The 16,709-nt window shown below is 40.5% G+C and overlaps 1 protein-coding gene and 1 pseudogene across 1 annotated transcript in view; both read right to left on the bottom strand.

The window, feature by feature from the left end:
* Positions 1-5,713: 5,713 nt before the first annotated feature.
* Positions 5,714-6,579, bottom strand: LOC116643132 (annotated as a pseudogene).
* Positions 6,580-10,918: 4,339 nt separating this feature from the next.
* SPAG1 (sperm associated antigen 1) overlaps positions 10,919-16,709 on the bottom strand; it is a 69,911-nt gene continuing 64,120 nt past the window's right edge. The window contains exons 17-19 of the mRNA XM_032421630.1: positions 15,326-15,490; positions 13,369-13,737; positions 10,919-13,262 (exon numbers count right to left, since the gene is read on the bottom strand). Coding sequence (XP_032277521.1) covers positions 13,131-13,262; positions 13,369-13,737; positions 15,326-15,490 — 666 coding nt within the window. The 3' untranslated portion in view covers positions 10,919-13,130. The remainder of the gene's footprint in view (positions 13,263-13,368; positions 13,738-15,325; positions 15,491-16,709) is intronic.

Here is a 16,709-nt window from a genome sequence, read left to right as displayed (position 1 = left end):
CAGAGGGAGAAGCAGGCTCTCTGCGGAGCAAGGAGCACAATGCAGGGCTTGATCCCACGACCCTGGGATCATGACCTGAGCCAAAGGCAGACACTTAACCGACTGAGCCACCCAGGCATTCCTATGTTCCAGGTTTTAAAAAATACAATAACAACACAAGTATAGCCCTCACCCCTAAGAAACCAAGTAAACAAAAAAGCAAGTTATTACAGACTGTGATAAGTGCTTTTAAGGAATCAAACTTTTACCTTCAATCTAAAATAAATTGGCTTGCAATCCTAAAAAAAAAAAAAAAAAAAAAGGTCACCACTTCCCAGGATCGTGAAGGGAGTTTTCACCAAAATGCATTTCAGAATTGGAAATGAAAGCTTTCCTGACAAACATCAAATTCTCAATCTATCCATCCTGTTGCAGTGTCAACTGCATTCTGAGATCTTGCTCGTGAAGGAGGTAGTCTCTGAAATTGTCTGGATACATTATCGATCATTCTGAGCAATTCAGAGCTAAGATAGCCAATTTAGATTCAATCTTGCAGCTGCTGTTAAGGTTTTGCTGCTTCACCTTTCAAATTTCATTTTCTTTGCCCACAATCTCAGCAAAAGGGCAAAAACAGTACATAGTTCATCAGCATTTCTGATTGCATAGTATTTTATTGTGTTCTTAATTTGGGCTTCAATATAAATAAAGGGAGTAGATTTAGATGAGATGATCTCTAAAAAAAATCTCTTAGGGCTATTGTGTAACCCGATTCTGTGACTAAGAAAAGGCTTCTGGATTTGACCAAGGTTGTTGAGAGTAGTTTGAATACTGATGAGAAATAGAGGCCAGATTTCTTTTGAAAGAGAGAATTTGGGAAGTGGGAAAAATAGAAAAAGTTATTTTTGAAAACATGGTGTAGGAAAGGATGGAAACTTGGAGATTGAAAGGGACTTTAAGTGGGGAAGAGTTGAGGAGGTTTGTAGGCTGAGAGGAAGGTGGTAATTGAAAGGGACGTATGCAAAAGACGGTATTATCATTGGAGGAAAGCCCTTGAAGAGGGGACGGGATGAAGGATCAGCCCTAGTAAGGACGGGGAAATTACTTTCTAAAAGAGAAGAGCAGGGAAAATGTGATAAGTCAGAAGGAAGGGGAGCTGATTGGAGCAGTTGTAGGAGATGGCCTGTCATTTCAGTTCAGGTCAGGAGCTGAGGGTGGTCACAGCTGGTGGCACTACCACGGCAGTGGACTGTGGGATGACGGAACAGCTGCAGAGACTGGATATTAACTGGTGGGCCATAGTTAGGAGATATTCTATACACAGGGAGTTTTCATAGTGTCCATGAACCAGAAATACTGTGTATAGCTTAGAAGGCATTTTCATATGGTATCACAACAAACATGATGTCAGCCCAGATGATATTTACTAATCATTTAAAAATATGCAAACTTAAGCCCAGTGATTGTAGATTTGCTCGGGTGTTATACATCTAATAAGTATTGTCATGTATAGTTTTCATTTAAAAGGCTTTGGGTTTTTTTCCCCTTTTTCTGTTTTAATATTTTGTCTTACATTCTTATGTCTAGAAATTTTGCTTATTAGGTCTTTAAGGCATGAGGTTAAATTTTGATGATAAATCACCCTCACTCTGTATAGAATTACTTTCTTTGAGACTTTGCTCCTTCTGGATGCATGATATACAGCAACCCATTAGGTATAACAAGTGCTCATTCTGTTGAATTATTTTAATATATGCACCCAAAAATATGTTAGTAATGCTTTTTTTTTTTTTTTTTTTTAAGATTTTATTTATTTGAGCGGGCGCCTGGGTGGCTCAGTCGTTAAGCGTCTGCCTTCGGCTCAGGTCATGATCCCAGGGTCCTGGGATCGAGTCCCGTGTCGGGCTCCCCGCTCAGCGGGGAGTCTGCTTCTCCCTCTGCCTGCTGCTCTGCCTACTTGTGCTCTCTCTCTCTGTCAAATAAAATCTTTAAAAAAAAAAAAAAAGATTTTATTTATTTGAGAAAGAGAGCATGAGCTGGGGGAGGGGCAAAGGGAGAGGGACAAGCAGACTCCCCCTAAGTGGGGAGCCCAACTCAAGGCTCCATCCCAGGACCTTGGGATCATGACCTGAGCCGAAGTCAGGACGCTTAACCAACTAGCCACTCAGGTGCCCCAGTAATGCTTCTTATTCATCGAGGAGGTATTGAATCTCTACTGGGCCAGTCCTTTTGCTGAGCAACATAGGGAACAGAACTAAACCAGACATTTTCTGTCACAGACAAGTCAATTCAAAACAAAACAGTGGGGGCGCCTGGATGGCTCAGTCAGTTGAGTGTCCGGCTCTTGATTTCAGCTCAGGCCATGATTTTGGGGTCATAGGATTGAGCCCATGTCTCCACACTTGGCACGGAGTCTGCTTCTCCCTCTCCCTCTGCTCCTCCCCCTACTTACGTGCTTGCTCTCTCTCTTTCTAAAATAAATAAATAAACACAAAAAAACACCAAGGCAGTGGTTAGAGCTATGGTAGAGCTATGCACATGGCACTATGAGAAAACAAAAATCACTTAAATCAGCCAAGGCAGGTGAGGAAGAGCCTCTAGGATGTGACATTTGAACTGGATTTTATTTCTTTTACAGATTTTATTTATTTACTTGAGAGCATGAGCAGGGGGCAGGGGGAGGGGGAGAAGCAGACCCCCGCTGAGCAGGAAGCCCAGTGTGGGACTCAATCCCACAGCCCCAGGGTCACGAACTGAGCCAAAGGCGGACATTTAACCCACTGAGCCACCGAGGCATCCCTGAACTGGATTTTAGGAATAGTCTTGTGGTTTTCGGAGGTAAGAGGGAGGAGAGGAGAGCATTTGGAGCAGGGAAACATCGGGTGCATAAGCGGTCAGTGATGGGTGAATGTGCCCTATCTGGGTAATAAAAGTTTGCCTGAATGAAATATTGGATGTGGACATTGAAAGAGCAAGAAAAGCCTAGGAGGAAGCTGAAGTTTCTGGCTTAGACCAGAGCGTAAATGCTGGTACGTTTCACTGAGATCCTGAGTAAGTGAAGCCTGAGTTTGAGGGAACAAAGAGTTCAGTTTGGGGTGTTACTACATTTGAGGTGTGATGAGACATTCATGGGGAGACGAACAGTCTGAAGTTGGTTTTACAGATTGAGAGCTCAGGAAAGATTTAAGGGCTTAAGACAGAAGAGATACAGAAACAGACTGTGAGAGGCTAGGTCTTTGGATATAATTTTAAACAATCCCAAATCTCAGTGGCTTTACAAAAAAGGATTGTTTCTTTTTTTTTTTTTAAAGATTTTATTTATTTATTTGAGAGAGAGAATGAGATAGAGCATGAGGGGGGGAAGGTCAGAGGGAGAAGCAGACCCCCTGCTGAGCAGGGAGCCCGATGCGGGACTCGATCCCGGGACTCCAGGATCATGACCTGAGCCGAAGGCCAGTCGCTTAACCAACTGAGCCACCCAGGCGCCCCGGGATTATTTCTTACTCATGCTATCTGCCCAATGCAGACTGGCAGGAATTTGCTACAGACCAGCACTCCAAGAACTGGGCTGTTGGAGCTGTAGTCCTGTAAGCCACAAACGGGGACGCGAGGCCTTAGCAGTCACTGTAGCCACATGAAAAGACCACGTAGGGCCCCATTGGCAGGATTTGTCGCACGGCCCTAACCGATCACAAAAAGACTGAAAGCTCCTGTCTCATGTATGACGAGAAGGGGAAGAAAACCAAGTATTGGTTAAGAGTGGCGATGCCTGACTCACAAAGGAACTACTAGTGTAACTAAAACTCTGGTATTTCTACCATTTTATATGCAGCATACAGCTTTCTGTTTGATCCAACTAGCATTCCTTTAGGCTTATCACACAGACTTGTGCTCCTCAAATATGTGCAGTTCCCTAAACATGCCCAGTTATTTCACACTTCCGTTCAGCAGTGCCTCTGTCTCTCCTGTTTCCTCTGCCTGGCACATCCTTTTCTCGTCCGAATGACAAACTCAAGCTGCAACGTGACCTCCTGGAAACCTGTCTTAACCTCACAGGTGGTACTGGGCGTTTCTCTTGCTCTACATAATCACTATTACACCTCTATTAGTGTAACAAGATTGGTAATTTACATATTCATTGCCTCTACTCAGCTGTAACACTTAAAGGCCAGGCACCTTACTAATTATTCCATTATATTTAATACTTTCCATTACACAGCAAAGGTTCAAAGACAGATTGCCCGGGTTTGAATCTTTGATCAACCACATGTAATATTTGTAATCCTTGTTAATATACAAGGATTTAAGTTTTCTCTGTATCTTTTCTGTGCCATGGTTTCCTCATCTATAACAGAGTTGTTATAAGGGTTAAATTACAGTGTGTGATAAACTGCACAGTCAAAACCACCTACAATTTTTTTTTAATTGAAATATATTCGACATACTGTGTAAATTTAAGGTGTACATATTGGTTTGGTACACTTATAATTTGATTACCATTATAGTGCTAGGTAGCATCTTCATCACCTCACATTATTTTTTTGTGGTAGGAGTAATTAAGATCAGTCTCTTAGCAAGTTTGATGTTTCTAATACAATATTGTTATCTATAACCACTATGCTGTGCATTAGATCTCTAGGACTTAGGTTATCTGCTAGTTGCTAGTTCGTACACTTAAACATTTCTCCTATTACCCCAACCTCCAGCCCCCTGGTAAGTATTATGTTACTATTTTAAGGAGTTTGGCTTTAAGATTCCACATATAAATGATACTATACAGTATTCATCTCTGACTTATGTCACTTAGCTGTCCTCAAGGTCTATCCATGTCACAAATGGCAGATTTCCTTCTTATGACTGAAGATATTGCATCGTGTGTGTGTGTAATGTTCTCTTTATCCATTCGTCAGTTGACAGGCATACTTAAGTTGTTTCCATATCTTGGCTATTGTGAATAATGCTACAATAAACAGGGAATTGCATATATCTATTCAATATCCTGTTTTCATTTCCTTTGGGTATATACCCACAAGTGGAATTGTTGGATCATATGGTAGTTCTATTTTTAGTTTTTTGAGGAGCCTCCATACTGTTTTCCATAGTGGCTGCACCAATTTACATTCCCACCAATGGTGAGTGCACAAGGGTTCCTCTTTCTCCACATCCTCACCAATGGTTATTTCTTGTCTTCTTGATGACAGCCATTCTAATAGGTGTGAGGTGATATTGTGGTTTTGATTTGCATTTCCCTGATGATCAGTGATGTTGAGCATCTTTTCATATACCTGTTGGCCATTTTGAGGTCTTCTTTGGGAAAATGTCTAGTTCCTCTGCCCATTTTTTAATCAGATTGGTTTTCATTATTGAGTAGTGTGAGTTGTTTATATATATATATATATATATATATATATATATACACACACACATACACGTTTATTTAACAGATTTTAATTCACTTTATTTTTCTTGTGTAAAACTGCCTCCTGGCAACAGCTGGAGCCTGGGTCCTCGGCATGGAGACTCTGATGTGGGTCTTTACAAGATGATCAGTGAATTCCATTTTGGTTTTTTTTTTAGATTTTAATTTATTTGAGAGATATATATAGAGAGAGAGAGCATGAGAGAAAGCGAGCATGAGTGGGGGGGAGGGGCAGAGGGAGAGGGACAAGCAGACTTCCTGCTGAGCAGGGAGCCTGATACGAGGCTTGATCTCAGCACCTTGAGATCATGACCTGAGTGGAAGGCAGACGCCTAACCGACTGAGCCACCCAGGCGCCCTGGTCAGTGAATTCCTGATAGGGAGACTTAGTGAACAGTCTCTCTCCAGAAGTCAGAGGTGAGATAGCTGTAGGTCTTGGCATCAAGAGTGGCCTTGGCAAAGTTGCCTACGGTGGCAGTGCAGCCCCTGGCTGAGGTGCAGCGGTCATCAATACGGGCCATCACCAGTAGCTTCCTGGGCATAGGGGCTGAGACCATGCCAGGGCCTCTGGGGGCAGGGACGAGGCGCAGCGGCACAGAGCCATAGCGGCGTGGTGTGGGGCTTGCTGATCTTATTCCCTCAGTAGCCTTGCCACACAGGGATGATGGAAAGCTTGGCCAGGATGATGGCCCCGTGGATGCCTGTCGCTGCCTTGGAGCACTTAACACCCAGAACAATGTGTCCATGGTAATTTCCAATGGCAACAAATACTTTGAACCTGGTCTGATGGCCAGCATGGGTTTGCTTTTGAACAGGCATAATCTTCAAAACCTCATCTTTGAGGGATGCCCCCAGGAAAAAGTCAATGATCTCAGATTCCGTGATGGGCAGGGAGAAGAGAGAGATCTCCTCCAGGGACTTGATCATGTCCTTTACCAGGCACCCCAGCTTGGCGACAGGGATCCAATTCTTGGCCTTCGCCTTGTCTCCGAGAGCTCCTTGGCCTTGGCCGCAGCCTCACCATGGCCACAACCCCCGCCCTGCGTGCCACTTGCCAAGCCTCTGCGGAAGCCACCACGGCCTCCCATTCCAGGGCCCCCAAGCCTTCCAGACCTTCCCACTGCACCAGTGCCATCCGCCATTTAGTGTTTTCTCCGAGAACTATTTATATATTTTGAATATTATCTCTTGTCCAGGATATGCTTTGCCAATATTTTCTCCCATTCTATACATTACCTTTCCATTTTGTTGTTCTTTTGCTGTGCAAAATTTGCTTTTCATTTTGATGTAGTCCCACTTGTTAATTTTTGCTTTTGTTGTTTGTGCTTTTGGTGTCATAAGCAAAAAAACCATCACCCAGACCAGTATCAAGGAACTTCTTTCCTGTTTTTTTGTAGGAGTTTTATGGTGTCAAGTCTTATGTTTAAAAGTCTTTGATCGTTTTCAAGTTAATTTTGGTGGGTGGTGTAAGATTAGGGGCCCAAGGCGCCTGGGTGGCTCAGTTGGTTAGGCGTCTGCCTTCCACTCAGGTCATGATCCTGGGGTCCTGGGATCAAGTCCCGTGTTGGGCTCCCTGCTCACTGGGGAGTCTGCTTCTCAGTCTCCCTTTGCCCCTACCCCAGCTCATGCTCTCTCTCTCTCTGTCAAATAAGTAAAATCTTAAAAAAAAAAAGATCAGGGGCCGTTTCACTTTTCTGTGTTTATCCAGTTTTCCCAACACAATTTGTTGAAATACTTTACTTTCCCCACTGGGTGTTCTTGGCTGCCTTGTTGAATATTATTTGACCATATATGTAGTGGTTCCATCTGAGGCTCTCTCTTCTGTTCCACTGGTCTGTGTGCATTGTTTTTATGCCAGTACCATGTGGTTTTAATTACTAAAGCTTTGTAGTTTAGTTTGAAATCAAGAAGTGTGATGCCTCAGCTTTGTTCTTATGATTGCTTTGGCTATTTGGGGTCTTTTCCGGTTCCATTAAAGTTTTAGGATTTTTTTTTTCTATGTGAAAAATGCCATTGGGGATTTGGTAGGGATTGTAATTAATCTATAGATGGCTTAGGGTAATAGGGACATTTTAACAATATTCTTCCAATCCATAAGCATGGAATCCCTTTCCATTTGCTTGTGTCATCTTTGATTTCTTTCAATGAAGTCTTGTAGTTTTGACTATACAGATCTTTCACTTCCTTGGTAAATTCAGTTTGTTTTTGATGCTACTTTGAATGGGATAGTTTTTCAGATGTTTCACTGTTCTAGAAATGCAACTGATTTCTCTATGTCAATTTTATATCCTGCAACTTTATTGGATTTGATTAGTTCCAACAATTTTTTAATTGAATCTTTGGGATTCTCTCTATATAAAATATCATCTGCAACAAGAATTTTACTTCTTCCAGGGCACTTAGGTGGCTCAGTTGATTAAGCATCTGCCTTCAGCTCAGGTCATGATCCCGAAGTCCTGGGATCGAGCCCCACCTTAGGCTCCCTGCTCAGCAGGGAGTCTGCTTGTCCCTTTGCCTCTCACCCTGCTCGTGCTCACACACTCTCTCTCAAATAAATAAAATCTTTTTAAAAAATTTTTTACTTCTTCCTATTCAATTTGGATGCCTTTTATTTCTTTATCTTGCCCAATTGTCCTAGCTAGGATCTCCAACATTTGTATTAAGAGTGATGAGAGTGGGCATCCTTGTCTTGTTCCTAATCTTAGAGGAAAAGCTTTTGATTTTTCACTGTTGAGTATATCTATATTCATCAGAGTTATAAGTCTTTAGCTTTATATGTAGGTCCTTATCTGGCTTTGATAGCAAGGTAATGCTGGTTTCATAGAAACAGCCTGGAAGTGTTCCCTCCTCTATTTTTTTGGAGGAGTTTCAGGATTGCTAACTCTTCTTCAAATGTTTGGTAGAATCTGCCAGTGAAGCCATCTGGTCCTGCAGTTTTCTGTCTTAGGAGGTTTTTGATTACTGATTCAGTCTCTTACTGTTCTGTTCAGATTTTCTATTTCTTCCTGATTCAGTCTTGGTGAGTTCTGTTTCTAGGAATTCATAGATTTCTTCAAAGGTATCTAATTTGTTAGAATGTAACTATTCATGGTAGGCTCTTATGATCCTTATTTCTGTAATGTCTCCTCTTTCACTTCTGATTTTGAATCTTCTCTTAGTCTAGTGAACAGTCTTGTTAATTTCATTTATCTTTTTGAAAAAAGTTGCTTTGTTGATCTTTTCTATTTTTTTTTCTGGTCTCTATTTCATTTATTTCTTCTCTGATCCTTATTTCCTTCCTTCTGCTAACTTTGAGCTTAGTTTGTTCTTTTTATAGTTCTTTAGGTATAAAGTCAGACTGTTTGAGATCTGACTTCTTAATATATGCATTTATCATTATAAACTTCCCTCTCAGAACTGCTTTTGCATAGGTTTGGTATGTTTCCATTTTCATTTGATAAATTTTATTTCCCTTTTAATTTCTTCTTTGACCCATTGGTTGTTCACAAGTATTGTTGAATTTCCACATATAGATTTTCCAGCTTTCCTCTTGTTGATTTGTAGTTTCATACCATTGTGGTCAGAAAAGATGGTTGGTATGATTTCAGTCTTCTTAAATTTGCTAAGACTTGTTTTGTGTCCTTTCATATAATCTATCCTGGAGAATGTTCCTTGTGTACTTGGGAATAATATATTGTTGGTATTGGATGGAATGTTCTATATGTCAGGTCCATTTGGTCCAAAGTATGGTTCAATTCCAACATTTCCTTATTGATTTTCTGTCTGGATGACTTATCCATTGCTATAAGTATTAAAGTCCTCTGCTATTATTCTCTGGTCTTACTTCTCCATTCAGGTTTGTTAATATTTGTTTCATCTGTTTAGTGCTCCAATGTTGAATGCATACATATTTATGATTGTTACATCTTCTTGCTGTACTGATCTTCATTATATCTGAACTGACCTTCAGATATAATGACTTTTATCATTCTATAATGATCTTCTTTGTCTCTTGTTACCATTTTTGGCTTAAAGTTTGTTTTGTCTAATGTTAAGTATGGCTATCCCTGCTCTTCTGGTTTTCATTTGCATGTCATTTCTTCTTACATCCTTTTACTTTGAGCCTGTGTGTGTTCTTAAAGCTGAAGTGAGTCTCTTGTGTGAAGCATATAGTTGGGTCTTACTTTTTTTTATCCAGCCACTTTGTGCCTTTTGATTGGTGAATTCAATTTACATTTAGCGTAATTATTGATATGTAGGGATTTACAACTGCCATCTTACTGATTCCTCTTTCCTTCTTGTTTGTTTCACCTTTGTAATTTTCCATGGTGGGTATACCCTGTGTATATGTTTCCTTTTTTTAATCTTTTGTCAATCTAGATTTTTGCTTTGTGATTAACATGAGGCTTACCTAAAACATTTCACACATGGGATAGTCCACTTTATGCTGATAGCAGCTGATCTTCATTTGCCTATTAAGGGCTCTACACTTTTACTCCTACATTTTTATCACAATTCATCTTTTTATATTGCGTACTGTTAGCAAATTACAGTAGCAAGTTACTTTTAATACTCTTTAATCTTTATACTATATAGTTAAGTGGCTAATATACTATCCTATTATAGAATTAGAGTTTTCTAAATTTGAGTATTTTTCACCTTTACCAGTATAAAGATGTTTTCATGTCACTGATTAGCATCTTTTAATTCAGCTTGAAGAACTCCTTTCAGGATTTCTTGCAAGGCAGACCTAGTGGTGATAAATTCCCACAGCTTTTGTCTGTTGGGCAAGTCTTTTTAACTCTGGCTGGCAGTTTTTATTTTTTGACACTTTGAATATGTCATTCCACTCTCTCCCGGCCTATAGGGCCTTTTTTTGCTGAGAAATCTGATAGCCTAATGGGGGTTCCTTTGTAAGTTACGCTCTTTTTACCCCTAGCTGCCTTTAGGATTCTCTGATTTTGGTAGTTTCCTTGTAACGTGTCTGGGAGAAGGTGTTTCCACATTGAGATAATAGGGTGATCTATGAACTTTGTGAATTTGGATGTCCAAATCTTTCCCCAGGTTTAGGGGAGCTTTCAGTTATTTTTAAAATAAATTTTCTGCCCCCTTCTCCCTCTTCTGGATTGTGGATTATTTCAAAAGTCCTATCCTCTAAGTCATTTATTCTGTCTTTCATCTGCTCTATTCTATTACAAAGGCTCTCTATTGTAGTCTCATTCACTGAATTCAACTCCAGAATTTGGTTCTTTTATGTTTTTCATCTGATAAATTATTTTTTTTGAAGATTTTATTTATTTGACAGAGAGAGACACAGCGAGAGAGGGAACACAAGCCGGGGGAGTGGGAGAGGGAGAAGCAGGCTCCCCGCGGAGCAGGGAGCTCAATGCGGGGCTCGATGCCAGGACCCTGGGATCATGACCTGAGCCGAAGGCAGACGCTTAACGACTGAGCCACCCAGGTGCCCCTGATAAATTATTCTTTTGTTTGGGACACCTGGGTGGCTTAGTTGGTTGAGCATTTCTTGGTTTCAACTCAGGTCATGATCTCAGGGTCCTGGGATCAAGCCCTGCTTCGGGCTCCACCATCAGTGAGGAGTCTGCTTCCCCTTGCCCTCTGCTCCCTGACCCCTACTCATGCACACTCTCTAAAATCTTAAAAAAAAAAAAAAAAAAAAAAAAAAGTTATGTATTTTCCTTCCTAATATCATTGTGTTGAGTTTTCTTGTAGCTAGTTGTGTTCTTCAGAACAGTTATTCTGAATTCTTTTATCAGCTAGATTGCAGTATTCTATGTCTTTGAGCTCAATTGTTGAATTACTGAGATCTTTTGGGGGTGAAATAGTTGATTTTCATGTTCGTTTTTGCATTGCTGTTTTCGCATTTCAAGTAGCAGACCCCTCCTGAGCCTTTACTGGTTGCCTTCCAATGGAGTGCTGCTCACCGGGGTTGCTACATCAGGTTTCCTCGACTTTTGAATGGGCAAAGCTGCTCCACTCTTTCTGCTCCCTCTAGTGGCAGAATTCTTAAAACTCTTCCATCTTTTCTTGTAACTCACCAGGCTGGCTGCTGGAAACCTGTTTTCCAGAAGGTGGTGCTATAGCTCCACAGCTCCAGTTGGTGATTTCTCCCTTGCAGGGACCCTGGTCCATTTTTCTGAGAACACTCTCATCACCAGACCTGTTCTCACTGCCCCATCATGAGCATGCACAGGGATCCAGCCACATAGTGGGAGCTGGTGTGCATTTGGCACTTGGGGTTTTGGGGGTGCTGTGGACCCCGTGGAGCAATCTTGAGTGGGATACTCTCAGAGGTATATGCGCAGACTGCTTGAAGCAGTCAGCAGGAACTGCATTCTTTTAATGCCCTTTGATATTATCTGCTTCCTTCCCCTCTCTTCCCTCCCCTTCAAAATCCTGCAGGTCCCACTTCGGTACCCAGGCTGCTGCTGGAGACAAATGGATTTCTCCAGCCGTGACCCACACAACTGGCATAGCTGGGCACTCACTACTTTCTACCTTCTCTGGAGAGGCCCGCCACTGCCAGACGGCTTAGCCCCGTGCAGCCTGGTGCTGGGTATGTAACTGTCAACAAAAAAGAAGGTTTCCTTGTAATGTCTCTGAAGTTTACTAACATTCAAAAGGAGAAAACTTTTGTTTGCCTGAAGACTCGAGTCACAGATTTTCATTAATGAACAAAGAACAGTTAAAAAGAAAAATGTCAGAGTTTGAAAGGTATCATTTACCCACAATGATTTTTTAAAATTCTGTAATTCTAAAAGATTAGATAATGAATATGGAAATAATGAAAGTGATACCTAAAGAATGCTCCAGAAAAAGAGAATTGACTCTAACGACTATAGGAATAAATGACAGTACACTGATACAGACCTAAATGTTTTATTGTAAGAAATACTTTTACTTTGACCCAATTAACAAAGGAGCTTTCAATATGATAAGATTTCTTCACTTTCCATTAAGGGAATAAATATGGTCATGCTTAAAGGAAAAGGAAAAGGGACATTTAAACATTGGGGAAAATGTGGAGGTGACAAAATGGAGGCTTCGTTTGCTTTTATACAGTGGTGGTTTTGTTATTATTTACATAAGCAATATATACGGGACAGGAGCTTTTTAAAATCTAGAAAAAGTAGTAAAAATTTTTGCCAATTTTTGTTTTTAATGTTTCCAAGTAAGAAAAAATAAGTTCCTCTTATAGCTCTTGAATTAATAATCACAATTTATTTAATAATCATTTCGTATTAGAAGACTTAAGTGTTGCATTTCACCCAAGCAGACTGTAATCCACAAGTAGTATAAAATGGGATTTATATATATCATAGCAGGAAATAAAGGTGATATAATAATCATTGTTAATGATTTTTAAAGAAATACATTTCTGTCAAACTTTAGAGGAATCCTTCATAGCCCAAAGAAATGTAATTTAACTCAAATTTTTAACAAGTGAGTAATTAAAAGAAAATGTATAATATAAATTAAAATGTACTTTAAACAAGTTCCAAATATACTTATTAAATATAAAGATGTTAGCTCTTGGTACGTAAGAAAATATTTACAACTAATAAGAATACTGTAGAATATACATGTTCTATGTATAAAAATAAGTAAAATATTTTATAGTCCAGACCAAAGGATCTTTTCTAAACCAGGTTTTATCCATGCAACTCTATTACAATACCATCCCACTAGCATTACTGGAACACATACATGCATGGAAGAAATCTAACCATAGTCTTACTCAAAGCTCATACTTCCTTTTTAGGGCCTGTACGTCTTCTAAAGTAAAATGTTTGTTTGGTGTGTCTGAGAGGTCATCAAAGAGCTGTTCAATTTGCTCCTTTTGGCCCTTGCTAATTAGTGTCAATATCATCTGGAAGAAAGAGAAAAACTGTATTAGCTTAATTAAGAAAAAATGAACATTTTAAAGTTACAGAAACCCTGGAAGAAAATCTCTATTAAGTCATTTTTCCACTTACCATGAACCTTTCTACTTTACTCAGATATAAAAGATGCTGATACACCAATGAGGGATCTTTACCAAGATTATTTTTCAGAGATTGAATGAGGAGAAGGAATGTATCCCCTTCAAGTTTGTTACTCAACAACATTGGCAAATCTTTCGGTTCAGTGACGGTTAAGAGGTGTGCACAGGCTTGTTTATCGTTCCGCATACTGATAGCGTTTATAACCTGACCAAACTCATAGGCGTTGTTAGGCCTGGTGATGGGTAGTTTTTCATCATATTCTGGTAGCCCGCTGGTTGTGTCCCTGTTCTCAGGGGCAGGGCAGTCAGTGGAGAGCTCCTCCGAGGTCCTTCCAGGCTCTTCTTCCTGGCCTTCGCTCACCTTCAGGAGGAAAAAGAACGATACTGTGACGTAACAGCCACTGCCCACATCCCAAGCTACGTTTATTAAAATGGGAAGGAACTGGAAAACACCAGTAGGCTATATTTTAGTCAAATTCTAAGTGAAAAGTGTAATTTATAATAGTAAAATCTATTCTTTTTAGGAAGTTTTAAATATGCATTCATGAAAGTATTAAAATTTTTTAGAGTTTTCCATGAAAGACGACCTATAACAACTTTATCTCAGGGCGCCTGGGTGGCTTAGTCGGTTAAGCGTCTGCCTTCGGCTCATGTCATCTCAGGGTCCTGGGATCGAGCCCCACATCGGGCTCCCTGCTCAGCGGGAAGCCTGCTTCTCCCTCTCCCACTCCCCCTGCTTGTGTTCCCTCTCTCGCTGTGTGTCTCTCTCTCTGTCAAAGAAAGAAATAAAATCTTTAAAAAAAAAGAAAAAAAACTTTCTCTTTTTCATGATAAATTTTACACTTATTTTCTTATATTTAACAGAGACATGAACTTAAGACATATTTTTCTTCCCTCCTTAGAGGAAAAATACTTCTGGTTTCTCTCACTTTTTGGCTTTTACTCTATAATGGAAATATAATGTGATAAATGGGGTCATATCACCATTCATGAATACACAAGAATTCGAGAGCTTTTTTTTTTTTTTTTTACGAGAGCTTGTACGGGTGCGCGCACACACACTGGGGGGGGCCGTGAGGAGCAGAGGGAGAGAGAGAATCCTAAGCAGGCTCCATGACTCCACATCAGCTCAGAAGCCCAAAGCAGGGCTTGATCTCACAACCATGAGATTGTGACCTGAGCTGAAATCAAGAGTCAAGACACTTAACCCACTAAGTAACCCAGGTGCCCCATGAGCTCACATTCTTCACTGAAGGCAAAGCAAAAAGCTGGAGCACAAGACACGGAGTTTGATTCAGGAGTAGTCCAAGATCTCTGATGAGGCCAGTCTTGTTTCAGAGTGCTAAAAAGGCCTAAATCATCTAAAAAATCCCTATGGGGTATGGGAAGGCCACTGAAATTTGAATCAGTCCTATCAGGATTCTCCAGGTCTACCCTGAAGCGAAGTTCAATGACCACAGGCCCCCAGAGCCTTCTGGGGTGGAAACAATGTAAACTGTAGGCGGGTGGGGGGGAGGAGGGGTGGAATGCAGAGAAAGGAGGAATTGCAGTAATGCAGAATCCCAATATCCTCCATGGACCCAAGCTGCGAAATACAATGGCTAATTATGGCAAAGGAAAAGTTTTGTCTCTGTAACTGGTTGAAATTTCTTCACTGGAGATTAAAATAAAAAAATTTAAAACATTTTTGTAGAACTCGTAAGAATCTGACTTAAAAAAAAAATAAAGATTTTATTTATTTGACAGAGAAAGACAGTGAGAGAGGGAACACAAGCAGGGGGAATGGGAGAGGGAGAAGCAGGCCTCCCGCCAAGCAGGGAGCCCGATGCGGGGCTCAATGACCTGAGCCAAAGGCAGATGCTTAACGACTGAGCCACCCAGGCGCCCCTGAATCTGACTTTAGAATCCAATATAAAATCCCCCAAAGAGTACTTAAGATAATCAAATACCTCTTGAATCTCAATTTTCCTTCTCTCCTTTTCTTTGTTGATTAATGTTGTATTGTCCTTAATGTTAAGGAATCTGGTTACCTCTTCCAGTTCCATCTTTGCCTCAACAATACTTGAATCTAATTGGAGAACTTTATTGAGATCGTTCAAACTTTTCTGATAATCCTGAAAGTAGAAAGCAGAGAAAATAATTTTCATAAATAAAAGACAGGGCACAGATGAGCTCAAGTGGGAGTGAGAATAAGCTGAGTAGCGTGGAACGTGTACAGGGGTTCCCTCTAGTACCCTGATGATAACGTCAGGCCCATACGGTAGTCCTGAACTAAAATATTAACACCCATAACACAGAACATCCACCAGAAGAGAAAAGGCAGGGAATCTGGAGTTGGAAGACTCAAGTTCAATTCGGGGTCACCACAACCTTCACAGTCCCTGGTGTATAGTAGGCATTTGTCGTCTGCTGAGTGAGTGAATGGAAGAACAAACATCCATGTTAGCACCTACTAATTAAGAAACTGGAACAAAATCCTACTTAATCTTGGAGTATCAGTTTTCTCATCTTTAAGGATAACAAAAGCTTCAGTAGTCTACTCTGGTTTTCACCAAGGCCGTACCAAGTATAAATGAATTAATAAGGAATACTTTAAACCTATGTAAAGGGCTATCCAATGTCACTTGTCACATAATATCCTGCACCATAAAACCCTTCAAAGTGGTACGCTCTTCAAATAGGCTAGCAGCAACATTTATTCTTCCATAGAGTCAAACAATACATTGGGAGGGGTGAGGGAAAAGAAAAGGAATCTAAGCTTAACAAAACATAGCAAAGAATCTGGTAGTAGAGACAAGATACCACAAAATCACAGTCTGATGTGACAGGCCATTCTAGAACTAGACCAATGTTTTCATTAAACCAAAATTAATTCTGTAAGGAGGCAAAGAATTCCAATGATGTGTAACCTCCCTAAGTATTCATGACCTACCAATAAGTGCATGCACTGGAAGCTGAGGCCCAGGTAAGACAGGCTAGTGGTTATGTGACGTTCCTGGGGGGCTCGCTGTGAGGCCACATCCCTCCCCCCTCCACCCAGTAGGACACTAGAGCAAAAGTGACCTGTTTAAAGAGATTAACATAAATCTGCTCTCATTCAGTAAAAAAGGTAAATTATTTACAAACCATAATACACTGTTCTATTAGTAACAAATCACATACCACTGGGTCACAACAGTGCAGTTGAAACCTGCTATAGAAAAACAAGTAACACTGTATTTCCATCCGAAGTGTTCCTGCTGGGAACCATACTGAAAGGCAAGGAATGGGGCAGCAGACAAGTTGAGGTAGTAGTAACTGCTAACTCTTAACCACTCTCTCTGCATTTTGAAA

The sequence above is a fragment of the Phoca vitulina genome, unplaced genomic scaffold (genome assembly GCF_004348235.1).
Source record: "Phoca vitulina isolate PV1807 unplaced genomic scaffold, GSC_HSeal_1.0 scaffold25, whole genome shotgun sequence".
Lineage (NCBI taxonomy): Eukaryota > Metazoa > Chordata > Mammalia > Carnivora > Phocidae > Phoca > Phoca vitulina.
Note: the sequence above shows the minus strand (reverse complement) of the source record. Positions and strands in the feature narration are given on the sequence as shown.